At 37.5% G+C, this 27,335-nt stretch overlaps 1 protein-coding gene across 2 annotated transcripts in view; it reads left to right on the forward strand.

Moving 5' to 3' along the window:
• PDZRN4 (PDZ domain containing ring finger 4) overlaps positions 1 to 10,980 on the forward strand; it is a 351,409-nt gene extending 340,429 nt beyond the window's left edge. For both annotated transcript variants that reach the window (XM_028123165.1, XM_028123166.2), the window contains 3 exons: positions 1,037 to 1,138; positions 5,734 to 5,850; positions 9,454 to 10,980. In XM_028123165.1, coding sequence (XP_027978966.1) covers positions 1,037 to 1,138; positions 5,734 to 5,850; positions 9,454 to 10,980 — 1,746 coding nt within the window. The remainder of the gene's footprint in view (positions 1 to 1,036; positions 1,139 to 5,733; positions 5,851 to 9,453) is intronic.
• Positions 10,981 to 27,335: the final 16,355 nt, after the last annotated feature.

Consider the following 27,335-nt stretch of genomic DNA (forward strand, 5'->3'; position numbering starts at 1 on the left):
AGGCACCCCAAAATAATTAATACTCATTTTAGATATAATTACTTGATGTCTTTAATTGAAATTTCTTTCTGCATATTTTGATTCTGTACTATGATCAAAAACCTCATTGTCTCCATGGATTTGAACAATCAATAAAATAATACAAATAAAAATATCCACAGAAAGAAGTTCAGTTAACTCAGAGCTAAATACATTTGAACATGAAAATGTAGCTTAAAATACTTATTTGCTCTGTCCATAGAATTTAGAAAAAGGAAAAAAGATATATTTTGAATTCCACCAGAGTCTTTTTAATCAAAAGTTTACTGAAGCTTGGTTTCTTGCAAAAAGCCATTTTTCCTGTTAATTTTTTTAAATTAAGTACACTTAAAAGATGAGCTGTAAGATACTTCATTAGTTTTGTTGTTTGAGGAAATGGACAAATCTTAGAAAGAACTGGAGTATTGATAAGGATGTTACTGAGGAACTGTCCTTCTTTTGATTAGTGAAGCACTGAAAGATATCCCGAGAGTGATCAGGGCAACTGAGTCAGACCCACACAAAATGAGGTGATTAAATGAAAATGCAATCAGCAGTGGCCTGGGAGCACTGCCTGGTGAGAGATAATACTGTAGCTCTCTAATTGGCTCATAGCAGGCATGCAGGATGACGGATTTCAGTTGTGGGATTGCCAGTCCTGCTTCCCCCAGCACTATTATCTCAGAGTGACACTTCCATTACTCTGAGCGGAGAAAGATGAACGTCACCTGTCAGGAGCTGGTTAATTGTGTTGCTAGATGTATGTTGCCAGGGTGCAGGTTGGACATTTATGAACATAACTGCTTCCTCTGATGTCCGCCATCCTTCAGGGATCGATATGGCTCTTACAGTAAGCGCGTAATTGAGTGAAGGCACTTACCACTGAGGGGCTGAAGATGAGCCCATTGTGCGAGCTTCATTGTCCATACATTCACCATAAATGAGCTGATATTTGCCATTTATTGTGTGCAGCATTGTGGAAATGGAAACTAATGTGCCACTTTCATTTGTTTTCTAGATAAATGGGGAAGATGTCCAGAATCGAGAAGAAGCAGTGGCGTTGCTGTCTAGTGATGAGTGCAAGAGAATCGTGCTGCTTGTCGCAAGGCCAGAGATTCAGGTCAGAGCAGAGATCAGAAATCTTGAGACTGAACTTGACATCCATTATTTGCTATTCTATACCAAATCAGTACCATGGCTATTGGTAAAGCCAAGTATGCAAAACATAATTAAGAGCCATCTTTCCTAACTTACCAACCTTATCAACCTTATCTTTTTGAAAAAAAGAAGGAAAAAAGCACACAGGACGGAACCATTATTCTCTCCTTCCACTTGCCAGTTATTTGAATGAATTCATAAATGAAAAATGGTCGACTTTACATGATTCTCACTTCTGTCTGGATCCTTGCTTTAGGTTTCTATCTAAAAATACTTAATTGGCACATTAAGGTATCTTGAAAGAATCTCTAACGAGAGAAACCTTAGCATATCCAGCTATCAACTTAAATCTTTTTAGAATGTTATCAAATAAAGTGGCCTCTGTAGCATGGAGCAGTTCCATGTGTAGTAAAGGAATTTTTTCTAAGTGTAGTGTGACAAAAACATCTATCCGTCCAAAAGCAAGTGAATAGCTTCTGGAGGAATTGTTGTTTATATCTTTAACAGAGGGGAGATGTCATGAAAGTAAAGGAAAGGTAATGGTGGAAGAAAAGTGCTATTGGTCCTCCTTTTTATATTCTTTTCATACCCCACCACACCACAATGCAGAAAGGACAACACGTTGTCATCTTCTATACATCTGTCAATAGTTTGAGTGAAGTTGCTTATGTCACCATTTGTCTCCCAGGTTATTGATCTGATATTTTTCAAACTCAGTAACTGCATACTATCTATAAATTAAATTGAGTAAGTGTATTTCAGTGTCAGACCAAATCCTGACTTGAATATAGTGGTTATAAAAGATCACCCTTTCCGCATATATTCCCTTTATGCCCTTGACCACTCTAAATGGTTCCCATAAAGCCTGCTATAGCCCAAGGCAGAGTAAAGTTACACACCTGAGGTCTCAGGAGTGAGGAGGGGTGCCTATATGCCTGGCTGGACTGCCTGTTGAGGAGTGAATTTTTAAAAATACAGAATATGTATGAAAGTTCACTAATTAGCTGGAACTTTTGCAAACCAGTTAGTCTCACTGATCCCATTTTCTTGAAAAAGAACACAAGAAAGGGGCTAAACACATGTTAGTGAAATTCATGGTAAACTGAAGAGAACTCAGGGGTCGTCCCTGTCATAGAAAAGATATTTTGATGTTGTAATGTGGTTTCCCTGCCCTTTCCATGTAACTGCTAGAGAACCTCATTAATTTAGAATTAAAGCATTTCCTTAAACTATGCCACAAAACAGCTATAATGGACTGTGGAAAGAATCAAAATTAATGACATAAGACTAGATCCTGTTAATCGTTGAGAGAATACATATGGTTGGTAGAACTGGTGGCATTTTCAAATACCTGACTACACTCCTGACCTAATAGAATCAGTGTTGGAGGATGAATTTCCAAACAAGACTTCCTTTCCATAGTTAAGAAAAGATGGCTGTCTGACTGCAGGATACTCTCCGTCCTGTCAAAATCAGGATCTGCTTCAGCCCCTTGAATCCTAAAGAAGCCTCATGACACTGGAAGAGAGCTAATGGCCTTTGGAAAAGCAGCTTTCTAGAAAAAGAAAGAAAGGAAATGAATCTTAACACCATATTTTAAAAATCTAATTTAAGCAGTACATGGTATAAAATGGCAAGAAAAAGAAAAGATCCAAGAAAACCTTGCCTTTATTTCACCTGTATTTTCTTATCAATTTCAATGTATCTTGTTATTGCATTTTTTGCAAATGAATTTTATTCAGTGAATATGTGGAAGTTTCTTGTGTGCTTTTTCTAGACTTTTTCTTTTTTTAATATTTCAAATACTCCCTACATTCTTGGAAATGATCTACTGATTTGCTGGGGGCAGTCTTGTACATCAGTGCAATATTTTTAAATAACTCATATCTTTCATTCCCTGTCAACTTTCTTTCATTTTCTGCCCATTTTCTTCTTCAGACCATTAAAGATATTGCTATTCTGTCTGCTTTCCCTTGGGACATTGGGGCAGAGAGGGCTCTCATAAGAACTTGTAAACACTCCTCCTGAGACAATGCAGATTGTTCCTTTCTCTGAAATGCCACATAGGTTCCACTGCTGTGCAGACATGTCCCAGTTTCATAGAGTCCTCCTTTCCTGCAGCTCAGCTCCAGGGAACGGTCGGCCTGTGGCAGAGTCTGAAACTCAGACTACCGTGAATGCATGTTTAGGTGGAAAGGGAAATACAACAGGGGAAGGAAGTGAGCAGGAAGCTCTCCTTACTCACTTGCAGTGTACACCTCCAGCCAAAAGACTTGTCAAAGTAGATGTACGTTGACTACAGATGGCAACTCAGGGATCTGTGGGATTAGCTAATAAGAAAAGAGTTATAGGGAATCATTAATTTCTACTGTTTGTTTTCCTTATCCTTCCCACCCCTTCATTTAAATTTCAGAAAACTGTTCCATCATTCACTACATCTGTGCAAGCAAATATTTTGTTTTGACCTGGTTAAAGAAAAATTCCTTGGTGTGCTTATAAAAAGTAAACATTTCTATCTCTATGTAATTTCTTTTGGAGTCTGGAGTTTGCAGCTTCATGACACTTACAAGGGATTAAAGAATATAAAACTGGGGCCCCTGGGTGGCTCAATCAGTTGAGTGTCCGCCTTCGGCTCAAGTCATAATCCCAGGGTCCTGGGATGGAGCCCTGCATTGGGCTCCCTGCTCAAGGGGGAGCCTGCTTCTCCCTCTCACTCTGCAGCTCCCCCTGCTTATTCTTGCTCTCTCTCTCGCTCTGTCAAATAAATAAATAAATTTTTTTAAAAAAGAATGTAAAACTTAGACAATTATAAATTGAATTTGAATTTTTAGTCAGCTTAATTTTCAGAGTTCATCTGCATATCAAAGTCAATGAGGTAGAACTTGCTCAAGTTATTCAGGCTACATTAAGATAAATGAGGATGAATAAATGTGTCTACACTTTTGGCCTCAGTCAAATTTGAATAACTTAAGTTCTAGGTAGCCTTTAATAAATATCAAGAAACTAACAACTACCTTCCTATTAAGGAATATGATGCATATATGCCAATGCCTTTTCTGGCGCAACTTAATGTCCTCTCAGAGTTTGTTTTGTTTTCAAGTTTTACAGTTTCAGTTACTTTTAAGAGCTTATTTTGCCATTGTTGAGTGGTGAAAACACCTCAAACTATGGCTGACCCTTGAGCAATGCAGGCAGGGATTAGGAGAGCCAAAGTCCCCACCCAGTCAAAAATGGGTGTGTAACTTCCGACTCCCCACAAATTTAACTACTAATAGCCTACTGTTGATTGGAAACCTTACTAATACCATAAACACTCTATTAACACATATTTTATATGTCGCATGAATTCTATACTATTCATACAATATAGTAAGCTAGAAAAAAGAAAATGTTATTAAGAAAAGCATAAGGAAGAGAAAATAGATTTAGAGTACTGTACTGTATTTATTTTTTTAAAAATCCGCATGTTAGTGGACCCATGCAGTTCAAACCGCTGTTGTTCAAGGGTCAACTGTATTGTCAATTTTGGCTCATTAGAAAGCTACTGTTTCTTTTGACACAGAGTAAAACAGAGCATGGACAATAATTCAGGTAATTTAATCAGCATAGACAGCTAATTTATGTAATCCAGCTCCAGAAATCCACTTTGAGGCAAATTATCTGTATTGACTGTCAACACTCATCATATTAGCAAGGTTTCCCACTTCACTTTGTATTGAGAAGCCAAAAAGATTTATTCAGTTTAATTTGGGTAAGAATCCCACCAGAATACTTGCATCCTGAGCCCACAAACAAAACCCTGCGTGCTCCACACTGCTCCATTCCCCTTAGATGCAATGTTTCAGATACAGATGTATCTATCTATCTATCTATCTATCTATCTATCTATCTATCTATCTATCTATTTTTTTTGTAATTCAGCCTACCTGAAAAATGAATCAAAATAGACATGGCATAGCATCACCTTTTTTTTTTTTTTGAGAAGAATAACTTAGAATTTTCTTTTCTTCCCCCCAGATAAAATAAATGTCTGTATTTGTGGCAAGCAGCCATCTTGTTAACTTGGAAGCCATCTGCCTAAAGATAAAAAAGCAGGATGAGGGTAGCATCAGTGTGTTCTGGGGGTGGGGAATACTTTGTATGTAGTCTCATTGGGGGTTGTTATTAAGGAAAAAAACCCAATTGTCTCATGGCCCTATTAGTACCATTGCAGTGCTTTAACACGGGCACTGTTGGAGGTAATGAGCATGACAGCTGTGGATTACGCAATATGCTTTTCATATATTTTGAAAGATGGTAATGTTCTGTGCTTTGAGATCTACTTGGTTATGAGAGAAAATCTGTAGCTCTGTCTCAGGAAAGGATAAAAGGCATACTAGTCCTTTTTTTTTTTTAATCACCTTTTCTTCCTTCTGAGAGGTGAACTTATCAGAGGCTGGTATTCTGAAGAGAATCATTATGATAAAAGGAACTGGTCAGGCATTGCCATTTAAGTTCCCCTCTTTTAGCATGAGTTCCCACTAACCTAATATAATGTACTAATGTATTCTTTTGCAGCTGGATGAAGGCTGGTTGGAAGATGAAAGGAACGAATTCTTAGAGGAGTTAAACCTGGAGATGCTGGAAGAACAGCATAATGAAGCGATGCAGTGCACGGCCAATGAGGTGGAGCAGGTAGGACCAACGATTTGAACTATATCATTTGAAATGTTGCTAGTTTTTTTTTTCTTAATACATAACCATAAATGGAGAAAAAACAAAAAGAGTTTGATCAAACACCTCTGTAATGGTAATTTTTTAGAGCAGATGGGCATCTCAAGTGAAGCAGAGGGAATAAATACATTTTTTTCTATTAAGATCTTTCTAGCTTGGAAAGATTTGGGACCATTGTTGCCAGAGTACAGTAGGATTCAAATGTTGACCGAGGTACCGTTCGACCTAATTCAGAAACTTAACAGCAAAAATGTGCATTGCTTTTCAATATACCAGCTGGAGACAAACTATATTTCATGAGATAACCTCTCTCCCCAAAATTAATTTTATAATTTAAAATATTAATGTGTCTATTTGAATATTTAGGCACGTATAAGATGATGATGACATGATGTAAGCCATCAATCTTATTTATGTTTTTGGTATCGTGGTCCTACCTATATACTCTTCAACAGGAGTCACTTTATTTGAGATCACTGATACCATCTCGCCTTAGGGTCACATAATCATTCAGCCAAAAATGCTGAGCTCCTCATATATCCCAAGTACCACACTTGATCCTGAGCATACAAATTAAAATGAAAAAAGTTTCTGCTCTTAATTAATTCACTGCTAGTGAAAGATTATACAGGGGCCTGTGGCAAACTGAGTCTTGGGATTCTTTTGTGATTGTTCTTGTTCCTATGGGATAAAGACAAGATCAATATATTCGAGATTTTTTTTATGTTGAATTCATGTCAGTCATCTGCCTGATATAATTTTATGAACACTTCTGCTGTCAGTTTATTGATTTGGTTAATTATCACCCTGGTCTCAACATGAATCCTTAACACATTCTAAAAGATAGCTTTTTTGGTGTTTTGGGTTTTTTTTTTAAGATAGTTTTAAAAAAATCCTGGACAGCAAGGCTTAGGGACATGAAGCACAAACCTTCTATCACTTTACCAAGTTGCATGATGGAATATGTTGCCATGCTAGCATTCCATAACAGAGACGTATGCGTGTGTGTATGGGCACGTGCCTATATATTAAATAAATCGTTATATTGCAGACTGCGGTGTCAAAGCCATGTGCGCTATTCTCTGTCCTGAGCACGGATGCTCACTGGCCACCTCACAAACAGTAGTTCATGCTCAAGAGCGATGCTGCTACTGTGGGATTGCTTTTCAGTATAGGTGGGACAGATTGAAATTTTTATGGACGACTTCAATGCTGGCCACAAATAAAGATATTTTTTGGTGGCAGCTGCTGGTTACAAGCAAGAAAGTCCTTGCTCCAGGCTTTTTCTCTCTTAGATACAAAATGTGACCTGATACAGAATTGACAGGAGGATGTTGGAATAAAGAAAGAAGGGAGAAATCCTGTCCAGGTGAAGTGATATGGTGTCAAATGCTGCCTACTCATCAGACGTAATACAAATGCTTGGTCTTTTGAGGTAACACTAGATGTCCCTGAGGTTAGATTCTCATTGTGTGGAAATTTTTCTTCAGCATGAGACTGAAAAATGATAAGAAGTACAGAAACCTTTAAAAGTCCTTTGCCCTTATAAACAATAATACTACATTAGAAATGTCTTGGTAGAAGCATTGCCTGTCACCATAATATTATCTTAGGGAAATAATAAATGATAGAGTGCCATTACATCAGACACTAGGAATTCTAGGTTTGGGAATGGAAAACCCTTTTTTATTTTCACACTTGCTCATAAACTGGTGACTAAAGAAAGGGAAATTCGATAAAAAAAAAAAAAAAAACGTATATCCGTACTTCAAAACCAAAATCCATATACACATTAAAGTTTCACTTTACATACCCTGTCCTTGGTGTTAGGGCTGCTGTTGGCACGTTGTGGAGCAGCTCCCATAGCATAGTTTGTCTGTGTCCTTGGCACTCCACGTAAAAATAAGATTAAAAAAAAAACAACTAGTCTTCTTGTATTTTTAAGCTCATTAAAGATATGAAAAATATAAATGTAAATAATGTAGTGTATCAACTCAGATGTCCAATATCAATAATATCCTCTGGGGGTTTATGGTACATGTGAAGGTCACCACACTGGATCCTGTTGTCAGCTTATAGCAAGGAACATACAGATATACCAAGCACTCCACTGTTAGTTACAATTACTTATTTAGAACATTATTTTTTTATCAATATGATGTTTAAAATCTCAGCATATTTTCAACAAATGAGGAAAACTATTTGAGGGAAAGACTGGGAATCCTTAAGTAATGTTATACATTGTCATGTTCTCTCCTCTGCAGTTTATGTTACGTTTGTTCTGCCTCTGTGGAAGAAAATAAAGCCATTTTCTTGAGAGACTCTTACACACCTGTTTTAGAATACCTTTTCTCATGCATTCTGTCCTTATTTAACACTAACAGACTTAATTATATTTAATTGTATAATTACATCTGCTAGAGGAAAATATACACATAAAATGGTGAGTAAGTTTACACGTAAAGGAAATACAATGTAGAAATTGCCATGTAGACTAGTATACGATAAGTGATGGAGGAAAAAATAATATTACCCTCTTCACAGAGAAAGAACAACATATGCATCCTCTTAGGACAGCAACAGTTAATTGTTCTGCATGAAAGCCATAAACTACCAAGGAATAAAGTTTACATATGAGTGTGTGTTCACAAATACGTCAAAAATATATTTTTTTTGATTTTATGCCCAATCAGTGCTGCTCCGATTTTCATGAGAACTGTCACTTTACTCTGAGTGGAATAAAATTCACCTCTGAAGAAAATGACCAGTCGAGAGTAGAAAAATACTTTTAAGTAACCCAAAGCAGTCCTAAGATGACTTTGTTGATTTTGAGCAACGTGATTTGGAGACGCACTGAGGTCAGGGCACACATATACAGGATTATGGCATCCTGAACATAGAAGAAATTCTGATTCTGGGGGATGGCACTGACCTTTTCTACCTCCCCCTGGGTCATGAATAAGCTGAATCCATCTGGGATTAAAATTCCTCATCAATAGAGAGAAGGACCGAGGCTCCAGTACTAACCAATTCCTGAAATCCTGTGCTGTCTGGCTTACCATTACCAGTGTGTTACTAGATCAGCAAAGTTTCTTTTGAACTTAAAGTTCAGGAAAAAAAAAATCTTCATAATAAGGTGATGCGGCTTCAGCACTCCAGGCCTCCAAACTGCAGAAGACCATTTAGACCACGTGTCTCACTCATCCTGTTGTGTGTTACCACCTCAGAGACCCATAAAGTCACCTCATTTACACACCTTCATGCCAGTTTCCCAAGTAACAGAGAACCTTAAGGTAAGAATCATTCATTTAAATGAGGCCTGTGTTATTTATCCCCAAGGCAGGTCTCCAAGCAGTTTTGGTTTTCTTTATTTCACTTCATGAAAAGTCGCCTTGAGCAAATTGCCTTTATTTCTGAAATGGTTAAGGATACTAAAATTCGAGCAGCTTTCTAGGAACCACACCTTTGCCAAGAAGCATCATTTTTTTTCAAGCAAGTTTTGCAACAACTGGTGTTTTTCCAAAATAATCGATTTCCTTTGATCTCTCAAATTTATTTTCTCAGCCAAAAAAACAAGAAGAAGAGGAAGGCACAACAGACACGGCAACATCGTCCTCCAACAACCATGAGAAGGACAGTGGGGTGGGGCGCACGGATGAAAGCTTGCGGAATGATGAGAGCTCAGAGCAGGAGAATGCAGCTGAGGATCCCAACAGCACATCTTTGAAGAGCACGAGAGAGCTGGGGCAGAGCCAAGACACTCTAGGAAGCGTTGAACTTCAGTGCAATGAGAGCTTCGTGTCTGGCGAATACATTGACTCTGACTGCATTGGCAACCCAGACGAGGAGTGTGAAAGATTCAGACAGCTCTTGGAGCTCAAATGCAAGATTCGAAACCCTGGAGAGTATGACCTGTATTACTCGAGCAGCACAATAGAATGCCATCAGGGGGAACAAGAAGGTGTGGAGCACGAGCTACAGTTGCTTAATGAAGAACTAAGAAACATTGAACTGGAGTGCCAAAATATCATGCAGGCTCACAGGCTCCAGAAGGTGACAGACCAGTATGGAGACATCTGGGCTTTGCATGATGGAGGATTCCGGAATTATAACACCAGCATGGATATGCCACGGGGAAAACTAGATGACATCATCGAACACCCAGAGAAGTCGGACAAGGACAGTTCTAGTGCTTACAACACAGCAGAAAGCTGCAGAAGCACCCCACTCACTGTGGACCGTTCCCCTGACAGCTCCCTTCCAAGAGTGATCAACCTCACCAATAAGAAAAACCTGAGAAGCACAATGGCCGCCAATCAGTCTTCTTCCGGACAGAGCAGTAAAGAGTCAACCTCCACCAAAGCCAAAACCATGGAACAGGACTGCAGCGTGGAGGGCAAGGAGAAGATTTCAGAAAGCAACAAGCTTTCTGATCAGGAGAAAACCAGCAGTGAACACATCCCTTACCTCTCTCCTTACCACAGCTCCTCATATAGATATGCAAATATCCCAGCGCATGCCCGGCATTATCAAAGCTACATGCAGTTAATTCAACAGAAATCTGCAGTCGAGTATGCTCAGAGCCAGGTGAGTTTAGTGAGCATGTGCAAGGAGTCTCAGAAGTGTTCAGAACCCAAGATGGAATGGAAGGTGAAAATCAGGAGTGACGGGACACGGTACATAACAAAGAGACCAGTGCGAGACCGGATTCTGAGGGAACGTGCCTTAAAGATCAAGGAGGAGCGCAGTGGCATGACGACGGATGATGACACCATGAGCGAGATGAAAATGGGCCGCTACTGGAGCAAAGAGGAGAGAAAGCAGCACCTGGTTCGGGCCAAAGAGCAGCGTAGGCGCCGGGAGTTTATGATGCGGAGCCGCTTGGAGTGTCTTAAGGAGAGCCCCCAGAGTGGCAGCGAGGGCAAGAAGGAGATCAACATCATTGAACTGAGTCACAAAAAGATGATGAAAAAAAGAAACAAGAAAATTTTGGACAACTGGATGACAATCCAAGAACTGATGACCCACGGGGCCAAGTCTCCTGATGGCACACGAGTTCATAATGCCTTCTTGTCAGTCACCACTGTATGACTGAATGAATGGGATGCAACTGATTTTAGGAGGGTGCTACCAGTTTGGGTAGAGTATGATTGCCTCGTTCAATGTGGCGTTTTTATATATATTTTGTGACTCTTTATAGTTTAAATTTTTTGTAAGCAAAAATACCTGGTAATTTTTCATTTGTTTTTCATATACTGGTATCTTCTTTTTGGCCAAGATCTTTCTTTAACTTGTGATATATTCATATAACTCATTTACATATATTAAAAAAACAAGCAAAACGAAAGAAAACAAAAAACTTGAACAAAAATACTGAGGAGCCAATTAATTTCCTATTTTAATGTATCTATTGTAAGTTAAGATCTGGATTTATTTCTCTAGTTTACTTATTTTCTACTCTAAAAACAATTCAATGCCAAAACATTTCTATGCTTACTTCTTGGCATAAGTATTAAGTCAACCCCATTAATAAATCATGTGCCACATCTTGTCCTATACATAAAAACCACCTCTTTTTAATATCCCGTTGTACATTTAACACCTAAATGGCCGTTGTCTATGTCTCAGTAAAGTGTAGGTGGACAATCTCCCTGTGGTATGTAGTGACATTGGTCATGTAGCTAGATAATTGTGGTAATTGTGACAATAAAAAATAAATTATTGATTATCCTTAAGAAGAGTTATCAAGGAATGTTTTATTTTCATTGTCCACTATGGTTACCAGATTTCAAATTAGTTATATATGTATACTATTTAGAAGACTCCTAATTGTGGATTATAAAATGTGTACATTTTCTATCACTTTTTTTCCAATAAAATTGTCTTGAAATACTTCCCATAGATCATTGTGTCACATATTCTTGCCAGGATTCAATCAGATAATATATGTAGAGCATCCAACAGATGTTACCTAAACATCCGATAAATATAAGTTCACCTCCCCTTTCCTGCCACCCATGAAAGGTAAAGCCAGGAAAAATTTAGGAAAGGACCTGGAGAGGGGATCAGTGAAGGGTCTGAAAATGTTTATAATGGCCCTAAGTATATTAGTTGGCTTGGGCTGCCATAACAAAATATCCTAGACTGGGTAGTCTAAATAGGAATTTCTTTCTTACGGCTCTGGAGGCTGGGAAGTCGAAGATCAAGGTGCTGGCAGATTCGGCAATTGGTGAGGGCTCTGTTCCTGTCTTGCAGATGGCCACCCTCTCCTTCTGTCCTCAGATGGCAGATACAGAAAGGAAGCTGTCTGCTGTCTCTTCTTATAAGGGCACTGAACCCCTCATAAGAGCTCCACCCTCATGACTCCATCTAAACCTGATTATTTCCCAAAGACCCCATCTCCAAATACCATGACAATGGAGGTTAGAACTTGTTCAAAATATGACTTCTAGGGTGACAAATTCACTCTATAGCACTACATGCATTTATTTAGTTGATCATTTGGGAATAAATTTGGGGGAATCCTCTTTTTAATAATTTCCAGCCTAGCCAACTATAAATGCCTTCTATGTCAGTTTATGAACAAGTGAGATTGCTAGATTATCAGATATATTCTTTAAATCTAGCTTTTCATCATAAAAACCATATATATGTCAATAGCGGTGCCTCCAGAGTAAAGGCCAAATTGGCCTTGTACGTGCAAACATGAGTTTGATCACATTTTCATTCAACCCAAGAGATTGTTGGAGACACAATGGAGACACAACATCTGAATATTTCTGAAGCTACTTTCCTGTTTAAAAACAGTGTCTTCTTATTAGCTCTTGAATCAGACTCTGATGCCTTGGCCTTGTATTCCAGGCCCTTCATTCAGTTGCCCACTTTGCCCACTGCTCCTCCTTTTCAGGTCTTCTCTGAGTTTATTCCTGGCTTCCCATTTCCACTCTAGTTATCTTATACTATTCTCCTGTCTGGGGTTCCTGTGCCAAACTCTACACTTCCCTTAGGGTGTAATCACATAGACATTTTCTCTTTGGAGCCTCTTTGGATGACACCAGATTTTCTCAGCATTTTGGCATACACTGTGATGCACCTGCGGTATTGTTTTGCCTTCGTTTTTTTAATCCTGTTATTTGAATCATACACATAGAATGTATTGTCTCCCTGCATGGATTTTGAGTTCATGGAGTTTGGCCCTTGTGTCCCCCCTCTGTCTCTGTAAACCTCTGTAGAATGCCATTTGAATAATAATGACTGCTAGTTGAATTAAATTATTATATTCATTTATCTCTCTCCTCCACATCTTGGTCCTTTTGTTACTGTTTTCCTTACTCTTCTACCTTTCCAAGTTCTTATCTCCTGAAGGCTGTCACATTGATGGAAAAAAAGTGAATCTTAATTACATACAATGAAAAGCTCAGAAATTTTAGGATAAGTGATAGTAATAGCAATCTAAGGCAACTGAAAATTTCATCACTTCCAACTTTAGCCATTATTAATACAATCACTCAGACTACTATGAATGCACCTGGAGTTTTTAAAATAAGAATGTCTAACTTAAAAGCTCAGTTCTTTCCTGACCTAATGCCTGTGGTTATTATTTATCCTCTTGACATAACTGGGTTTAAATATTCACTGTATTCAAATTACTCCTATAGATAAATGTGATTTGGAACCAACGTGTAGATTTTTCCGGAAGAAACATGGACACATCTCACAGAATGCAGTGTTTCCAAAGTTACCAGTTTAATTTTATTTTTATTAAGGCCAAGTGTTCTTGCCAATTTTTTGAAAAACTGTGATGTTGGTATTTTTCATGTCTGTGTTTATACATTCTACAAGTTGAGAAGTGTGTTTTTCAAAAATCAGTGAAAATCGGAAAGTGTTATGTTTTTATCTTTCTACGTAACCTATCTTTGTGCTAAACATGGTTTTTTAGTAAATGAATAATAAATCTGTTGCTCAGAAAAGAAAAATAATTGGTTATATGTGGGATATTTTACTTCAGAAGAAATATGTGAATGTAAAGAAGAAAAATATTTTACTTGGACATACCTTTGAAATTCCATATTTTATTGCTTTTTATACTCAAGATGTGACAGAAATTGATGTTAGGATCCACCTGTGAATGACCAAGGGGGTGGAAAGGAATGCATATTTGATGGGTGTTTCTTTGCTACATGCCACGAAGAAGGCTATTGTTGCCATCTTCTTTTGTGCAGATTATCCTTCTCTGAAGGCATAACGTGGGCTGAGGGAGGACTCCTCTAACATAGCCTTTCTTCAACTACCTACTGATTTAATCCATGTCTTATTGGTGTGTCAAGATCTTCTACCTGAACACATTCCTTTTATCCCTCCAATGAGCTTCTGCTCTCTGCTTCAAATTCTTTGCTTTGCGATGGGTGCCATTGTTCACCTGCTCTTTCATGCTTATCACCTAAGTCTGCTTGAATTTCTCTTATATCTGGTCAGTCACAAAGCAGTGTTATTTTTTCTTTAAAATGTGTCAAGTTATCTTCAGTACCCTAAAGCACCTTTGGCTGGACTGTCACTGTTTTGTGCCTAATAACTTCCGCAGGTCTCTGCCTGGTCTCCCTGTGCGCCCTTTCCCATCTATCCTACATATGGTGGCAACACCTGACCTCTTAAATGTCACTTTCCTCACTTGCTTAGGTGCCTTCAGAGTCTTTTCCTGAGCATGGGATACAATCTGAGTGCCTGAGACTATTATCTAAGGACTTCCATAATTTAACTTCAACCTGTTTTCCACCTGATCTCCCATTTCTCTCCAGGAGGAACTTCCAACTCAGACTTCAGGAAACCTATGCCTGGGGTAGATGAATAATTTGATGCTCCTTCAAACTAATATTCTTTAAATTCTAATTAAATTTATTTTCTATTAATTTATTATGCTCTTATTTAATATCCATTATTTTCTATTTCTATTAATAATCATTAATATAACTGATATAATATAACTAAAATAATAGCGTCATAATTATTATTAAACAATTTTTATTAATTTTCAATTAATAAAGAACACTGCGACAGGTTCACGGACTAATTCACTTCTACACTTGATCTTAGCCAAAAGGCTGAGAAGGCATGGACTAATTCACTTCTAAAAAAAGAAAAACAGTTAAAAAAAGTTTCCTCCAACAAATTATTTCTCACTTACTGGAAGGTTTGTTCTTTTTTCAGTTTTCTATCGTTCTTTTTCAAAATGTGTGTCTTCGGAAGTATATTAGAGGACTTGGACTTGAGATAGAATAAACCATTTCCTCCTATAAATATGCATGATATGGTTTCAGAATTTCAGTGAGTACTGACTACAGGAAGGCGCTGACAAAAATAACTGACCAAGATAGTCACCTAGTGAGGAGAACTTTGAGATTTTTTTGTTCTTTTGTTTTTTTGCTGTTTCCACTCAAGTGGGAGGCCCTTTCCAGCCAAAGCAGAGCCAGTTCACACGGCCACCCCACTATGCTTTTGCTTTAGTCAGACATGCCTCCCTGTAGTTTCTCAAACACACCATTCTCATTTCCAGCACCACTCTTCGCTTGTTGTGTTTTGCGTGTTAGACAAAACCTTCTCTTTTCTCCTCGGTCATTCCTCCAGCACTGTTTCTTTTCCCTCTTCCCATCTCTCCAGGAGACCTGCCCTAACTCTTGCCAAGCAGCCACTCTTATTTCTAAACACTCATAGTTGGTAGTCTTAACATTCACTTGGCTTTCTACCCAATAATGTCAAATAATTTTTTTCCTATAATGTGTCTGTCATGAGTATAATGTGTTGCACAGTTAGTCACCATTGCCACATATGTCCTTCTGGCATTTCTTCTGTTTTGCCAAATAGCAGCTGCTCAGGATTTTGGGTGCCATGCATTTTTTTACACATCCTAGTCAATGGTGTTGTATTGCAAAAAAAGTGTTGCATCTGGGTTCACAGGCCATCTCTAAGCTAGAGCCCTGCTTGCTATTCAGTATCCCACTACATATTTTTAACTTATTAATGTCCACTGCTTACTTTCTGCCTCCCTGCTCTGCCATTTGCTAGGTTTATATTTACAGGCAAGTTAGTTAAGCTTGCTACTGCTTTGGACAGTGGAGATCATTATAGCCTTTTTCATAGGTTGAGAATTCTATGGGTTAATACATATAAAGGAGCTAGATAAGTACTGGCACAGAATGCGCACTCAAGAGATGGTAGCCATTATTTTTACTTATAGGTGATGTGTATCACGTGTGGCTGATGTGCCATGAATTCCACAGCTACCACGCCCTAGATTCCGGACGCAAACTCATGATAATCTGCCCCCAAAGTTTCTCTACCTTCCACTGTTTCCAGCCTCCCCATTAAATAAGAATGGACATTAGAGTTAATAGCAACTTGTTCATGAAGCTCCATAAGTTCTGCTCCAAAGGGAAGTTCAGACACCTGATACCATTTTCTTTGTGTCATCAAATGTGATTTCTTCTCTTTGTTCTACTTTACCAGTTAGCCTATTTTTTTAATTGCATGTTGTCTGTGGTGGGGAATTATGATGGCAAATTTTGGTTTTGTTTCAGCTAAGCAGTATATAACTACATTCTGCATCAAATTTATTATCACCCCCTTTCTACTGGGCTGCTTGCCACGTCCACAATCAGAAATGTGCCATTGTTGTAAGGAACCTCTTGATATCCATTTATGGGACTGTCACTAGTCTTTACAGCCTGGTATTTTAATAGGAAGCATAGTCAATTCTACCTATTCAAACCTAAAATTCATTTGAATAAGAAATCTAATAAACCAAGACATTTATTTCACTTCACCTCTGTGGTGGTGATAAGAATAGATTTAATGGGATGCAACTGCCCAGCATATCTGGGAATATTTGTCAGGCACTCTAGAAAGCAAAGCCTACTCAAATGTTTCCATACATCGGCCCTACTCTGATGTTCTCATTATGGTAGGGTCAGTGAGTATAGCATAGATTGCTATTTGTGTCCATTTCATTTAGCCTGACTTCTTTTTTTTGAAACAGAGGACACTATCAGAAAATCAACTGGATGGAGGACACAAAAAATAGAAATGGTGTAAAACACTTAAAGAAAGGAAATGTGTTTGGGATCCTACAATGTGTAGTGTGTTAGGTGCTTTACATGGGTCATTAATAAACTTCTCGTCTTGAGGAGAGGAAGTAGGAGCACCTGAAATCTGACTGTATTAAGAAATCAGCACAGAATCATGGAGCCAGTGAGGAACACAGGAGGGTTAAGAGAAGTGGGGGCTTCTTCCTTGGCTCCCATCACCTTAGGGAAGCCCTCTCTGCCCTCAGAGCCCTGCATGATGACTCACCCATGGGACAGTTCTCATCATTTCTATGAATCTTAAGCAAGTTATCTTCCTTCTTTGGGTCTCCATTTTCTCATCAATGAAATGATAATATTGGAATAAATGATCTCCAAAGCCCATTTTTTCTAACATTCTAAAAATTGGCAATAAATAATAAAATATTTTATTCCAAATTTCCTTTTATTGCACCCATACCACAGTTTGTTATGGAGCTATCTTAGGTAAATTTCATCATCTGCCTCTAAAGCAAATAAGGACATTTTCAAAAGTAAAAATAAAAAAGCAATCCATTGGTGTAAAATAATGCCTGCACACTCCTTCCATTATTCACCAAAAAAAAATTTTTTTAAGCCATTTTCATGATGGCTGCCACCCTCTGAAAGACTACATATGCGTGGTACATTCTAGAACATCAAGGAGTCGCGTTTTAGAAGAGAGACCTAGATCTGCAGAAGAATCTTGTATATTTATAGAGAAGATGGGAAGGGGATGGGCTTGTGTACCATTTGGATAAATCTTGGCTTTGCAGATGAGGGTACAGCCTGCTGACATGAGAAAGCTTGTTGAGGGGCTACATGGGGGGAAGCCGCCACGGGTCATCTAGCAGACACATTGGCTAGTTTCTCACACAAGCTATAGCTGGAATTTAAGTTACGAGAAGGGTGGGAGGACTGGAGTTTAAGTTACGAGAAGGGTGGGAGAATTGGGCAGGAGACAGGTCATGAAGAGTTTCTCATGCAAAAAGTTGGGAGAAGTTAAAGTGATCAAATTTACATTTTAGAAATATCCATTAGCAATTTAGCCCTTGTACTGGGTGCAGAAACATTTGGAGGAAGGACAACCAGTGAGGAGGCTATTTGTTCCACTGACATGGGAGAGAAGAGAGAAGAGCTTGAAAAAGGGGCCAATATGAGAGGATTTGACAGATGGTGGGAACTAGAAATGTAGATTTAGATGTAGTTTAGAGATGCAAGTAAAATACAGAACCCCAGATAAATTCAAATTTCAGAAAATCGGTGAATTATATTTTAAATGTAAGTATTCATTGGAGACATATTAAAAATTATAGTTCATCTGAAATTTTCATTGAATTAGGCATCCTGTAATTTGTCTGGCAATCCTATTAGGAAAGTAGAATAGCCAGGTCTTGGGAAATGACAGGATATAGAATAGGAGATAAGCAGAGGGAGGAAGAAGTTGAGGATATTGTCCAGGTTTCTGGTTATATTACTGAATGAATGATGGTACCACTCAGCAGAACATACTTAGCCTGAGAACGATGGTCTGGAAGAAAAAGTAAACAATTCAGTCTTGGGTATGATTTCAAGGTGCCAATAAGACAATCCAAAAAGAAATGTCTAATGGGCAATTTAAAAAGCAGATATGGAGACACCTGGGGCTCAGTCGATTAAGGGTCTGCCTTCAGCTCAGGTCATGATCTCAGGGTCCTGGGATCGAGTCCCATCACACATGGGGCTCCCTGCTCAGCGAGGAATCTGCTTCTCCCTCTTCCTGCCCCCCAATTTGTGCACTCTCTCTCTCTCTCTGATAAATAAATAAATAAATAAATAAATAAATAAATAAATAAATAAATTCTTAAAAATAAATAAAAGCAGATATGAAATTTAGAATAGGAGACAGGGACTGGAGGAATATGTTTTGGGGGCACCAATCATACCATCCACTGGTTTTCATTCTTTTACCTAGACCCCTCTATGGCCACAAAGGTCTGGTTATCAGGAGAGGAGCAATGAACAGAAACCTAGTAAGTGTCAAGGAAGTGAGAGATATATCAAATTTTCATTGCCTTTTTCCTCCTGTGCCCTGGGGAGCGGGGGGTGGTTTGCACATGTCATATCGCTGATTCATTAAAAGTAAAATGCAAGAGCATCCCACTCACATGTCCTCCCAGCTCCTCTGGAGCCACTTTCAAGCCTGGAGAATGGATTTTAGAAACATCCCCAATAGAATCTGGGAAACACTCCATAACCAAATGCTTAACTATTTCTTCAGTGAAACATATGACCATTTAAACTATAAATAACTCCAAGCAACTTCAAGTCAGATTTTGCAACCCAATTATTTATGGAAAAAATATTTGGTGGTCAGAGATTTATGAATTTTAGATTTTCACTTGAAGGATTACGATCTTTATTTACATCACTGATAGCATAAATGAACAAACCCTTTTTACTAATATAATTCCATATTAATCCATAAAGAATTTCCTCTTTCGTTTGTTCACCTCCTTTTTAAAGGGAAGAGTATTACATTGCATTGATATACCATAAATGTATTCATTTATCACCCATTTATGTATATTTTGATTGCCTCTAATCTTTAACTATTGCAATCAATGCCTTAATTAATAACCTTATAAATATATCATTTCCTGCACGAGTGAGTACATCTCAGACAAGCTTCTAGAAGTGGAGTTGCAGGGTCAAAGCGTAGGTACATTTGTGATTTTATGGTTACTATCATAAATACTACCCTCCACAAAAGTGGTACAGTTTCAACTCCTACCAACAGAATGTAAACGGACCTACTTTTCCTCCTTCCCTGCTGTGACGTTTTGGGTCTGTTTGCCTCCCCGTGCGTTTCCCTTCCCCTACTCTGCAGATGCCCTTGGACTATATGTCCAAGCTCTTGTGTCAGCTGGGCTCAGTCAATGTAAGCAATGACAGGAGAAAGGAGGACAGGAGGAAGGGAAGGGAAAGCCATGGCATTTTCCCTCTTCAGGGAAAATCCAGGTTTTGTGCAGCGTCAACATTCAGAGGTTCTAATTTAAAAAATAAATTTTAAAATTATGAGTTCAAGGGCACCTGCGTGGCTCAGTCAGTGATGCCCAATTCTTGGTTTCAGCTCAGGTCATGATCTCATGTTTCATGGGATCGAGCCCTACATCAAGTTCTCTCTTTCTGCCCCTCCCCCGACTCGTGCTCGTGTGCATGTGCTCTCTCTCTCTCGCTCTATCTCAAATAAATCTTTTAAAAAATTATGAGCTCAAAATTAGACACAAAAGTAAATATTCATTAGAAGGTAAAAAGAAAATACAAGCAACTACAAATTTTGTAAAGTTTACAAATATCACAAAATTTTTAAATTAAGATTTGATTAATTATCTGCCAAACATATATGTTTAATATCTATTCCTTCTGTGTTTTGGCTACCTACCCTTAGATCACCTCTTTACATGACAATTATTTTGTGATTATTTGTATAGAGAGAAAAGAAAGATAATTCAATTTTTTCTTTATCATAGTTGATCAAAATTTGATTTCTGATAGTTTAAAACATTTCATCTTTTGAACCTGTATTGGTAATGTCAAATAAATTTTTTGGATTATCTAAAATTTGGGAATCCTTTTTCAAGTTTCTTCCATACATGAGCTAAAAATCTTTGAAAATTCTACCCTAGATTTGCTTCTAACTCTGTATATTTTAAAGCTTGTTTCTCCTCCATTACTCCCGTACTTTTCCTGCCAGGAAGTGTAGGACAAATTCACAACACAATATGAGCTCTAGCCCTTCTCTTTTGCATAGTATCGCATGGTGAATTAGAATAGAGGGTATTTCTACAAACAATTCCTATGCCAGGACAGCTAGAAATAACCTAATATGTATATAACAGAAGTAATTATGTCACTCACCTCTTTGGTCTGAGCCTCAAATATCAATTTAGTCTGAACTCCAAAATGTCCACGGCCCTTCTATCATCACCTGACAATGAGGGGAAATGTGAAAGAAGGTTGAGTGAATAAAAAGCAGTAGTCTTAACTGACGACAGTTACCATATCTTAATTTTACAAAAACATGTGACCGTGTGAACCGACCCCCTGAGCCTCTCCCAGGGTCTTGGAGAACGGATGAGTGACACTGAAGCTTAACCTTCATTGGCCTCTCCTGCCTCTCTACCTTCCACGGCTACAGCTCCCAGCAGACAAGCCAAACTCGGCTCTAGATTCCAAGGGACATCAGCCAGTGAACACCCATGACACCTGTCCAGGAATGATTGTGGCATCCCACTATTTCTAATTTCTAGATTATCTCATTCTTGACTTTTGCATCTCCCTTGATGGTTTCCCTGTGTTAAACTCTCTCTTACATTTTTATCTTTTCAATTTTATTTTTATTTTTTAGTACATTGTAAGTTTTTAATGTAGTGTTCAATGATTCATTAGTTGTGTATAACACCCAGTGCTCATCACAACACGTGCCCTACTTAATACCCATCACCCGCTTACCCCATCACCCCACCCCCCTCCCCTCTGTAACCCTCAGTTTGTTTCCCGGAGTCCAGAGTCTCTCATGGTGTCTCCCTCTCTGATTTCTTCCCGTTCAGTTTTCCCTCCCTTCCCTGTGGTCCTCCACGCTATTCCTTATGTTCCACATATGAGTGAAACCATATGGTAATTGTCTTTCCCTGCTTGGCTTATTTCACTTGGCATAATCTCCTCCAGTTCCATCCATGTAGATGCAAAGGGTGGGTGTTCATCCTTTCTGAAGCAATTGCTATTCTCCTGCTTTGACTCTAACCAATGTTGTTCTTGGTACTAGATAATGGTCCCAGTAAACAGGCCCCCACATAAGATTCTAGAATAAAGTTATTTTCCTGTTTGTATGTGAACATATTCATGCCCTCCTTGAAGATGGAAAATGAGACCTTAGTAATGTGGTCATGCAGTATATCACCTGTAGTTGCTTAGGATTAAGTACCTGTCCAAATCATTATTTGAAAAAACCAGATAGTTGCTAAGTTGCTCCACTTGTCCACTAAGGGAGTGTTGATTACAAAGAATGTGGAGTAAGGTAACTACTTTTGACAGCATTAGGGAACCTATAAGGGGGAAAATATTTGGAATGAAAGCCTGCTTTTAATAGAGACCCATCTATGGCCATCAGAAATAACCACTGGCAGTCTTACGTGTCCCTTACTGAACAAACTAAGCTTCAGAATATCTATGGCATCCATATTTCCCTTTCAGGTAGTTTTTTAATTATTTACTAATGACTTATATTTTAAACTTTTGTACCAAAGTAAAACACATGTAGAAAACTCTATAAATTATTACAAAATGGACCCACCTGTATAATCATCAGATAGAACATGGCCAGTACTCCAGAATCCATTACCCCTCCCTCCTTTCCGACTGTAAACACTGTCTAGGCTTCTAACACTACAGATTAATTTTGCCTATTATTGAAGTTTGTATAATGAGGGTAATATATTCTTTGGGTCTGGCTTCTTTTATTCAACATTTGGTTGGTGAGGTTGATCCATAATGTTAGGTATACTTGTAGTTCATTTTCATCACTGTGCATATTCTGTTGTGAGATTACCACAGTTTTTATATATCTGTTCTATAGTTGATGAACATTTGGGTTGTTTCCAATTCCTGAATATTACAAATAATACTATGAACATTCTTGTATACGTGGCACAATCATTTCTGTTGGGTATATACCTAAAAGTTGAATTACTGGATCTTAGATTATATATGTGTTCAACATTACAGATATGAAACAAGTAATTATAACAATTTATATTCTCACTGGCAGTGTATAAGAATTCTCAATGTTCTGCATAATTACCAATGCTTGATATTTAAAAAAATTTTTGGCAGAATTTATTTCATTACAGTACTAATTATTCATGCCAGTTCAGAGCGTCCTAAGATTATAAGAAATACATATTTTTAGTAAGTACACAACTCAATTTGGTGCCCAACAATTTTTTTTAAAAATGTCCCTTTATTGTTCTTTCCCTATTTAAAAATTTTTAGCTTCATTGAAATATGCCAATTGGCACACAACATTGTATGAGTTTAAGGCATACAATATGATAATTTGATACATGTATATATTGTCAAATGATTACCACAATAAGGTTAATTAGCACATCCAACACCTCACATAATTACCATTTTTTGTGGTAAGAACACTAAAATCTACTCTTTTTGCAACTTTCAAGTATACAATACGGTACTGTTAATTATAGTCATCATGCTGCACATTAGATCCGAAGAACTTATCCATCTTACAGCTGGAAGTTTGTACACTTTGACCAACATCTCCCCATTTTCCCCACCCCTGAGCTCCTGGCTACCACCATTCTGCTCCATTTCTAAGAGTCTGGCTGTTTAAAATTCCACAGATAAGCAAGATCATACAGTATTTGTCTTTTTCTGGCTGGCTTATATCACTTGGCATAATGCCCTCAAGTTCTATCCATGTTGTCACAAATGGCAGGATTTCCTTCATTTTATGGCTAAAAAAATATTCCATTGTGTACATATACCACATTTTCTTTATCCATTCATCCATCAGTGGATACTTACATTGTTTCCAGGTCTTGGCTGTTATGAATAATACTGCAATGAGCATAAGGGTGTAAATATCTCTTCAAGATAGTAGTGATTTCATTGTCTTTGCACATACAGTGGACCCCTGAACAACGTGAAGGTTAGAGGCACCAGCCTTTTGACTCCTCAAAACTGAACTACTAATAGCCTACTGTTGACCAGAAGCCTTACCAATAACATAAACAGTCAATTAATACACATTTTGTATGTTATATGTATTACACATAGTGTTCTTAGAATAAAGTAAACTAGAAAAAGGAAAATGGTATTAAGAAAATGATAAAGATAAAATACATTTACAGTACTGTACTGTTTTTATCAGAAAACAATCCTCATGTAAGTGAACCTGTGCATTTCAAGTCTGTGTTGTTCAAGGATCAACTGTATACCCCAAAGTGGGTTTGCTGGATTGTGTGGCAGTTCCATTTTTAGTTTGGGGTGGAACCTCCATACTTTATTCCATAGTGGTGCACTAATTCACATTCCCAGTAATAATACACAGGCGTTCCCTTTTCTCCACATTCTAATACTTATCTCTTGTCTTTTTGATGGTAGCCATTCTAACAGGTGTGAAGTGGTATCTCATTGTGGTTTTGATTTGCATATCCTTGATTATTAGTGATGTTGAGCACTTTTTCATGTATTTGTTGGCCATCTGTATGTCTTTTTTGGAAAAATGCCTATTTAAGTTATTTGCCTATTTTTAACTGAAGTATTTGGTTATTTGCTATTGAATTATAGTCATTTTTTCCCCATAGGTCACCTTCTGGTACTGTGAAAACCCATATCCCTAACCATAGCTAATTGGACCAGAGGGTGGACATCTAACCCAAGGGCATCCAAACTGAAGGCCAGCCATATGACTAAGAAGTGATCTGATTTGGCATATAAGCATTGTCCAAACAAGAATAATGATCAAGTGGATCAATCAAATTTGCTAAAAACTAGAGCTGGAACTTTGGGGAGATCATCAGTTACTAGCTGATGTATGCAGACATGCATAGAGAAAGAGAGTCTTTATAATGGTGAGGAACTAGAGTAGGGGTTTATGCATTCTCAAAATAGGAAAATCTTGTGACTATCTAGTTGCTATCTCCATAATGCTTGACTATTGCAGTTCATACTGAATTCATACTGATTCATGATGAATCACCATTATTATACCAACCTAGGAAAGTTTCCATTTACTGCAACCAGAAGAATCCACCTAAAACAATGTCCTTCTAAACCTCTTTCTATGCATATGCATGATTTTTTAATAAAATCAGATCATATGATACAAACTGTTTATGTCCTGATTGATTTAATGATATATTTTAAATATCTATCTGTGTGTATATGTAGCATTTTCAGTGTTTAGAGTATCTATTACATGGATAAACCATAATTTATTTAACAGTTGCCTTTTTTCCCTTTCTTTTATTGTTTGCTGCTGGTATAATAAATAATGATTCAATAAACATACTTGTTCATATACCTATATATACTAATTTGATTATTTCCTTTGGATGAATAACCAGGAGTAAGCCTGCTAAAGAATGATGTCGCTTACAAGACTTTTGGAATTATATTCTTAAAATATCCTCCAGAAAGTTATTAACAATTGCATTCCCTACAACAATGCATGAAAGTGTACAGTTGTATGAAAAATAAATAATTATTTGCTTAGGATCTCATTATCTCTGAGGAGAATCTCCAGTTGTAGTGACTACATTTGCCAAGGGAGGCCTATTACTGAGGGAGCACTTTGGAGGCAAATGGGTCTATTGAACATGAACATGCTAAGTGACTGGCCAAATTTTCAATAATTTGATGGATGAAAACTTGCTAGAGCCACTGCTTTCTACACACTTTTTGGCAAAAATAGTATACACTTCCAGAGGGGTAATCAGAGTTTCTTTCATATGTGGGTTTTGCTTTCATACGTAGTTTGAAAGTTCTAACAAATGTTTACTTTCCTTCCAAAATATATTTCTAAGTAATGGAAGATAAAATAAGGCATTGTTAATATAATGATATTTCAATTGTGTGAGTATATATGTATACTCACATATATATATATGTGAGTATATACATACATATATGATGATATATAATATATATCATATATACCTATATATATATATATATATAAATATATACATGGACACACAGAGAAAGAGAAGTAAATATCTGTATAAATAGTATATGTGTGTGAAAGAAAGAGTGTACATTTGATAGATCTAAGAGGCAAAGCAAAATGATGGCAAGTATACTGAATTAATAATCAAAATACTAGACTCCACTCTCTGCAAACTTTGTGAACTTGAGCAAATTACTTGACCTTTAAAGGGTCAATAAAATAAAAATCAAGCAAAGGATATAGTCATAAGAAATGAATCAGGCATATTAAAAGGAGACTAGAGCTGTGAATTTCTTGAGAGGACTTAAAAAGTTCCAATGATTTAATTTGCTATCTATGAAACTTACGACTTAAGTTGTCTTCTAGGTGACCTGACAAAAGCCATATGTGATGGCTGACAATCAGCAAGAAGATCGAGGTTCAGTCCTGTGGTCCTATCGTGTCATTAGCATTACTCAGGCATTGCTGAGAACTGACTTCTCAGTGAGAATCCTGTCAAGAAGGCTGAGTGAATCTTCAAGACTACCGTTTGAATTTAGTCCTGAAAATGTTAAGAAGCATGTAAATAGAAGATCCATTCATCTTCTTCCCAAATGAGGAGTCATACACTGGGAATTAAATTTTTATGCTGGAAGACAAAAAGGTTGACACTGTCTTTATGATGGCTGGACCTTCTTTGGCAGGAACTGCAGGAAAAAATGTAAGTTGGAAGTTGAGCAGTCAACAAGCTCATGAAATTCACTAGAGATCAAAACAGTCCCTTTTGGCACTTTAAAAGCATTCCTCTTATTTTCTGAGGTTATTTAACCTTGCTGCCAGTCTCAACTGTGCATAAATATTTTTGTGGCTTTGAAATCACCATCTTAATGGCATATAGATGCTATACAGTGAGCAATATGAAGTGTATAAATATTCATATCAGTCAAGATGCTGTCACAACTTGGACAGGATGGAATCTCCCAAATTAAAATATAAAAAGGATAATTCCACTTCCCCTCCCCTTTTGTCTTTGACTCCATGGTTAAATGAATAGTGAGGATAAAGAAGTGGACCCTGAAATTCATACCAAGTTTCAGGTGTAAGAAATTAAAACTAAGGACCAGTTCAACCCCGACAGTTTAATTTACTTCTCTTAAGATCTTTAATACCAAACTTATCAGTTCTCTCTGTTAGGCATTAACTTGTTAAATGAGTCTTAATTATACATAAGCAGATGGAGATTTGAATTAAAATTACCTTACACTCGAGTGGCTTTAGTTCATTATAACATATCTTCCTCTTAATCATTTAGGCAGTCTCATCATCTTTCATATAGAAAGTTATTAAAATATTCCAATTTCCATATTTCTTCAGATACAGCCACCATTAAATGGCAAGTAATGCACATTAGTAGGTGACTTATACCATCCAAGAATTAGTGAATTATTCATGTCAGGAACAATTTTTGTGCTTTTCTGTCATCTGTAGCATTTTCTTTTAAATACTTTATATTTACTTGATACGTGGAACCTCACCTCATTTAACTTTAAGTACCAATTTTAATTCCATTCCATTTTCAAAGGGATGATGAAAAAGGACACCATCAGCTTTATATCGCACTTTGGCTCATCGGAGTCCAG

The sequence above is a fragment of the Eumetopias jubatus genome, unplaced genomic scaffold (genome assembly GCF_037043125.1).
Source record: "Eumetopias jubatus isolate StellerSeaLion01/CBP00866 unplaced genomic scaffold, mEumJub1_p1.0 scaffold_8, whole genome shotgun sequence".
Taxonomy (NCBI): domain Eukaryota; kingdom Metazoa; phylum Chordata; class Mammalia; order Carnivora; family Otariidae; genus Eumetopias; species Eumetopias jubatus.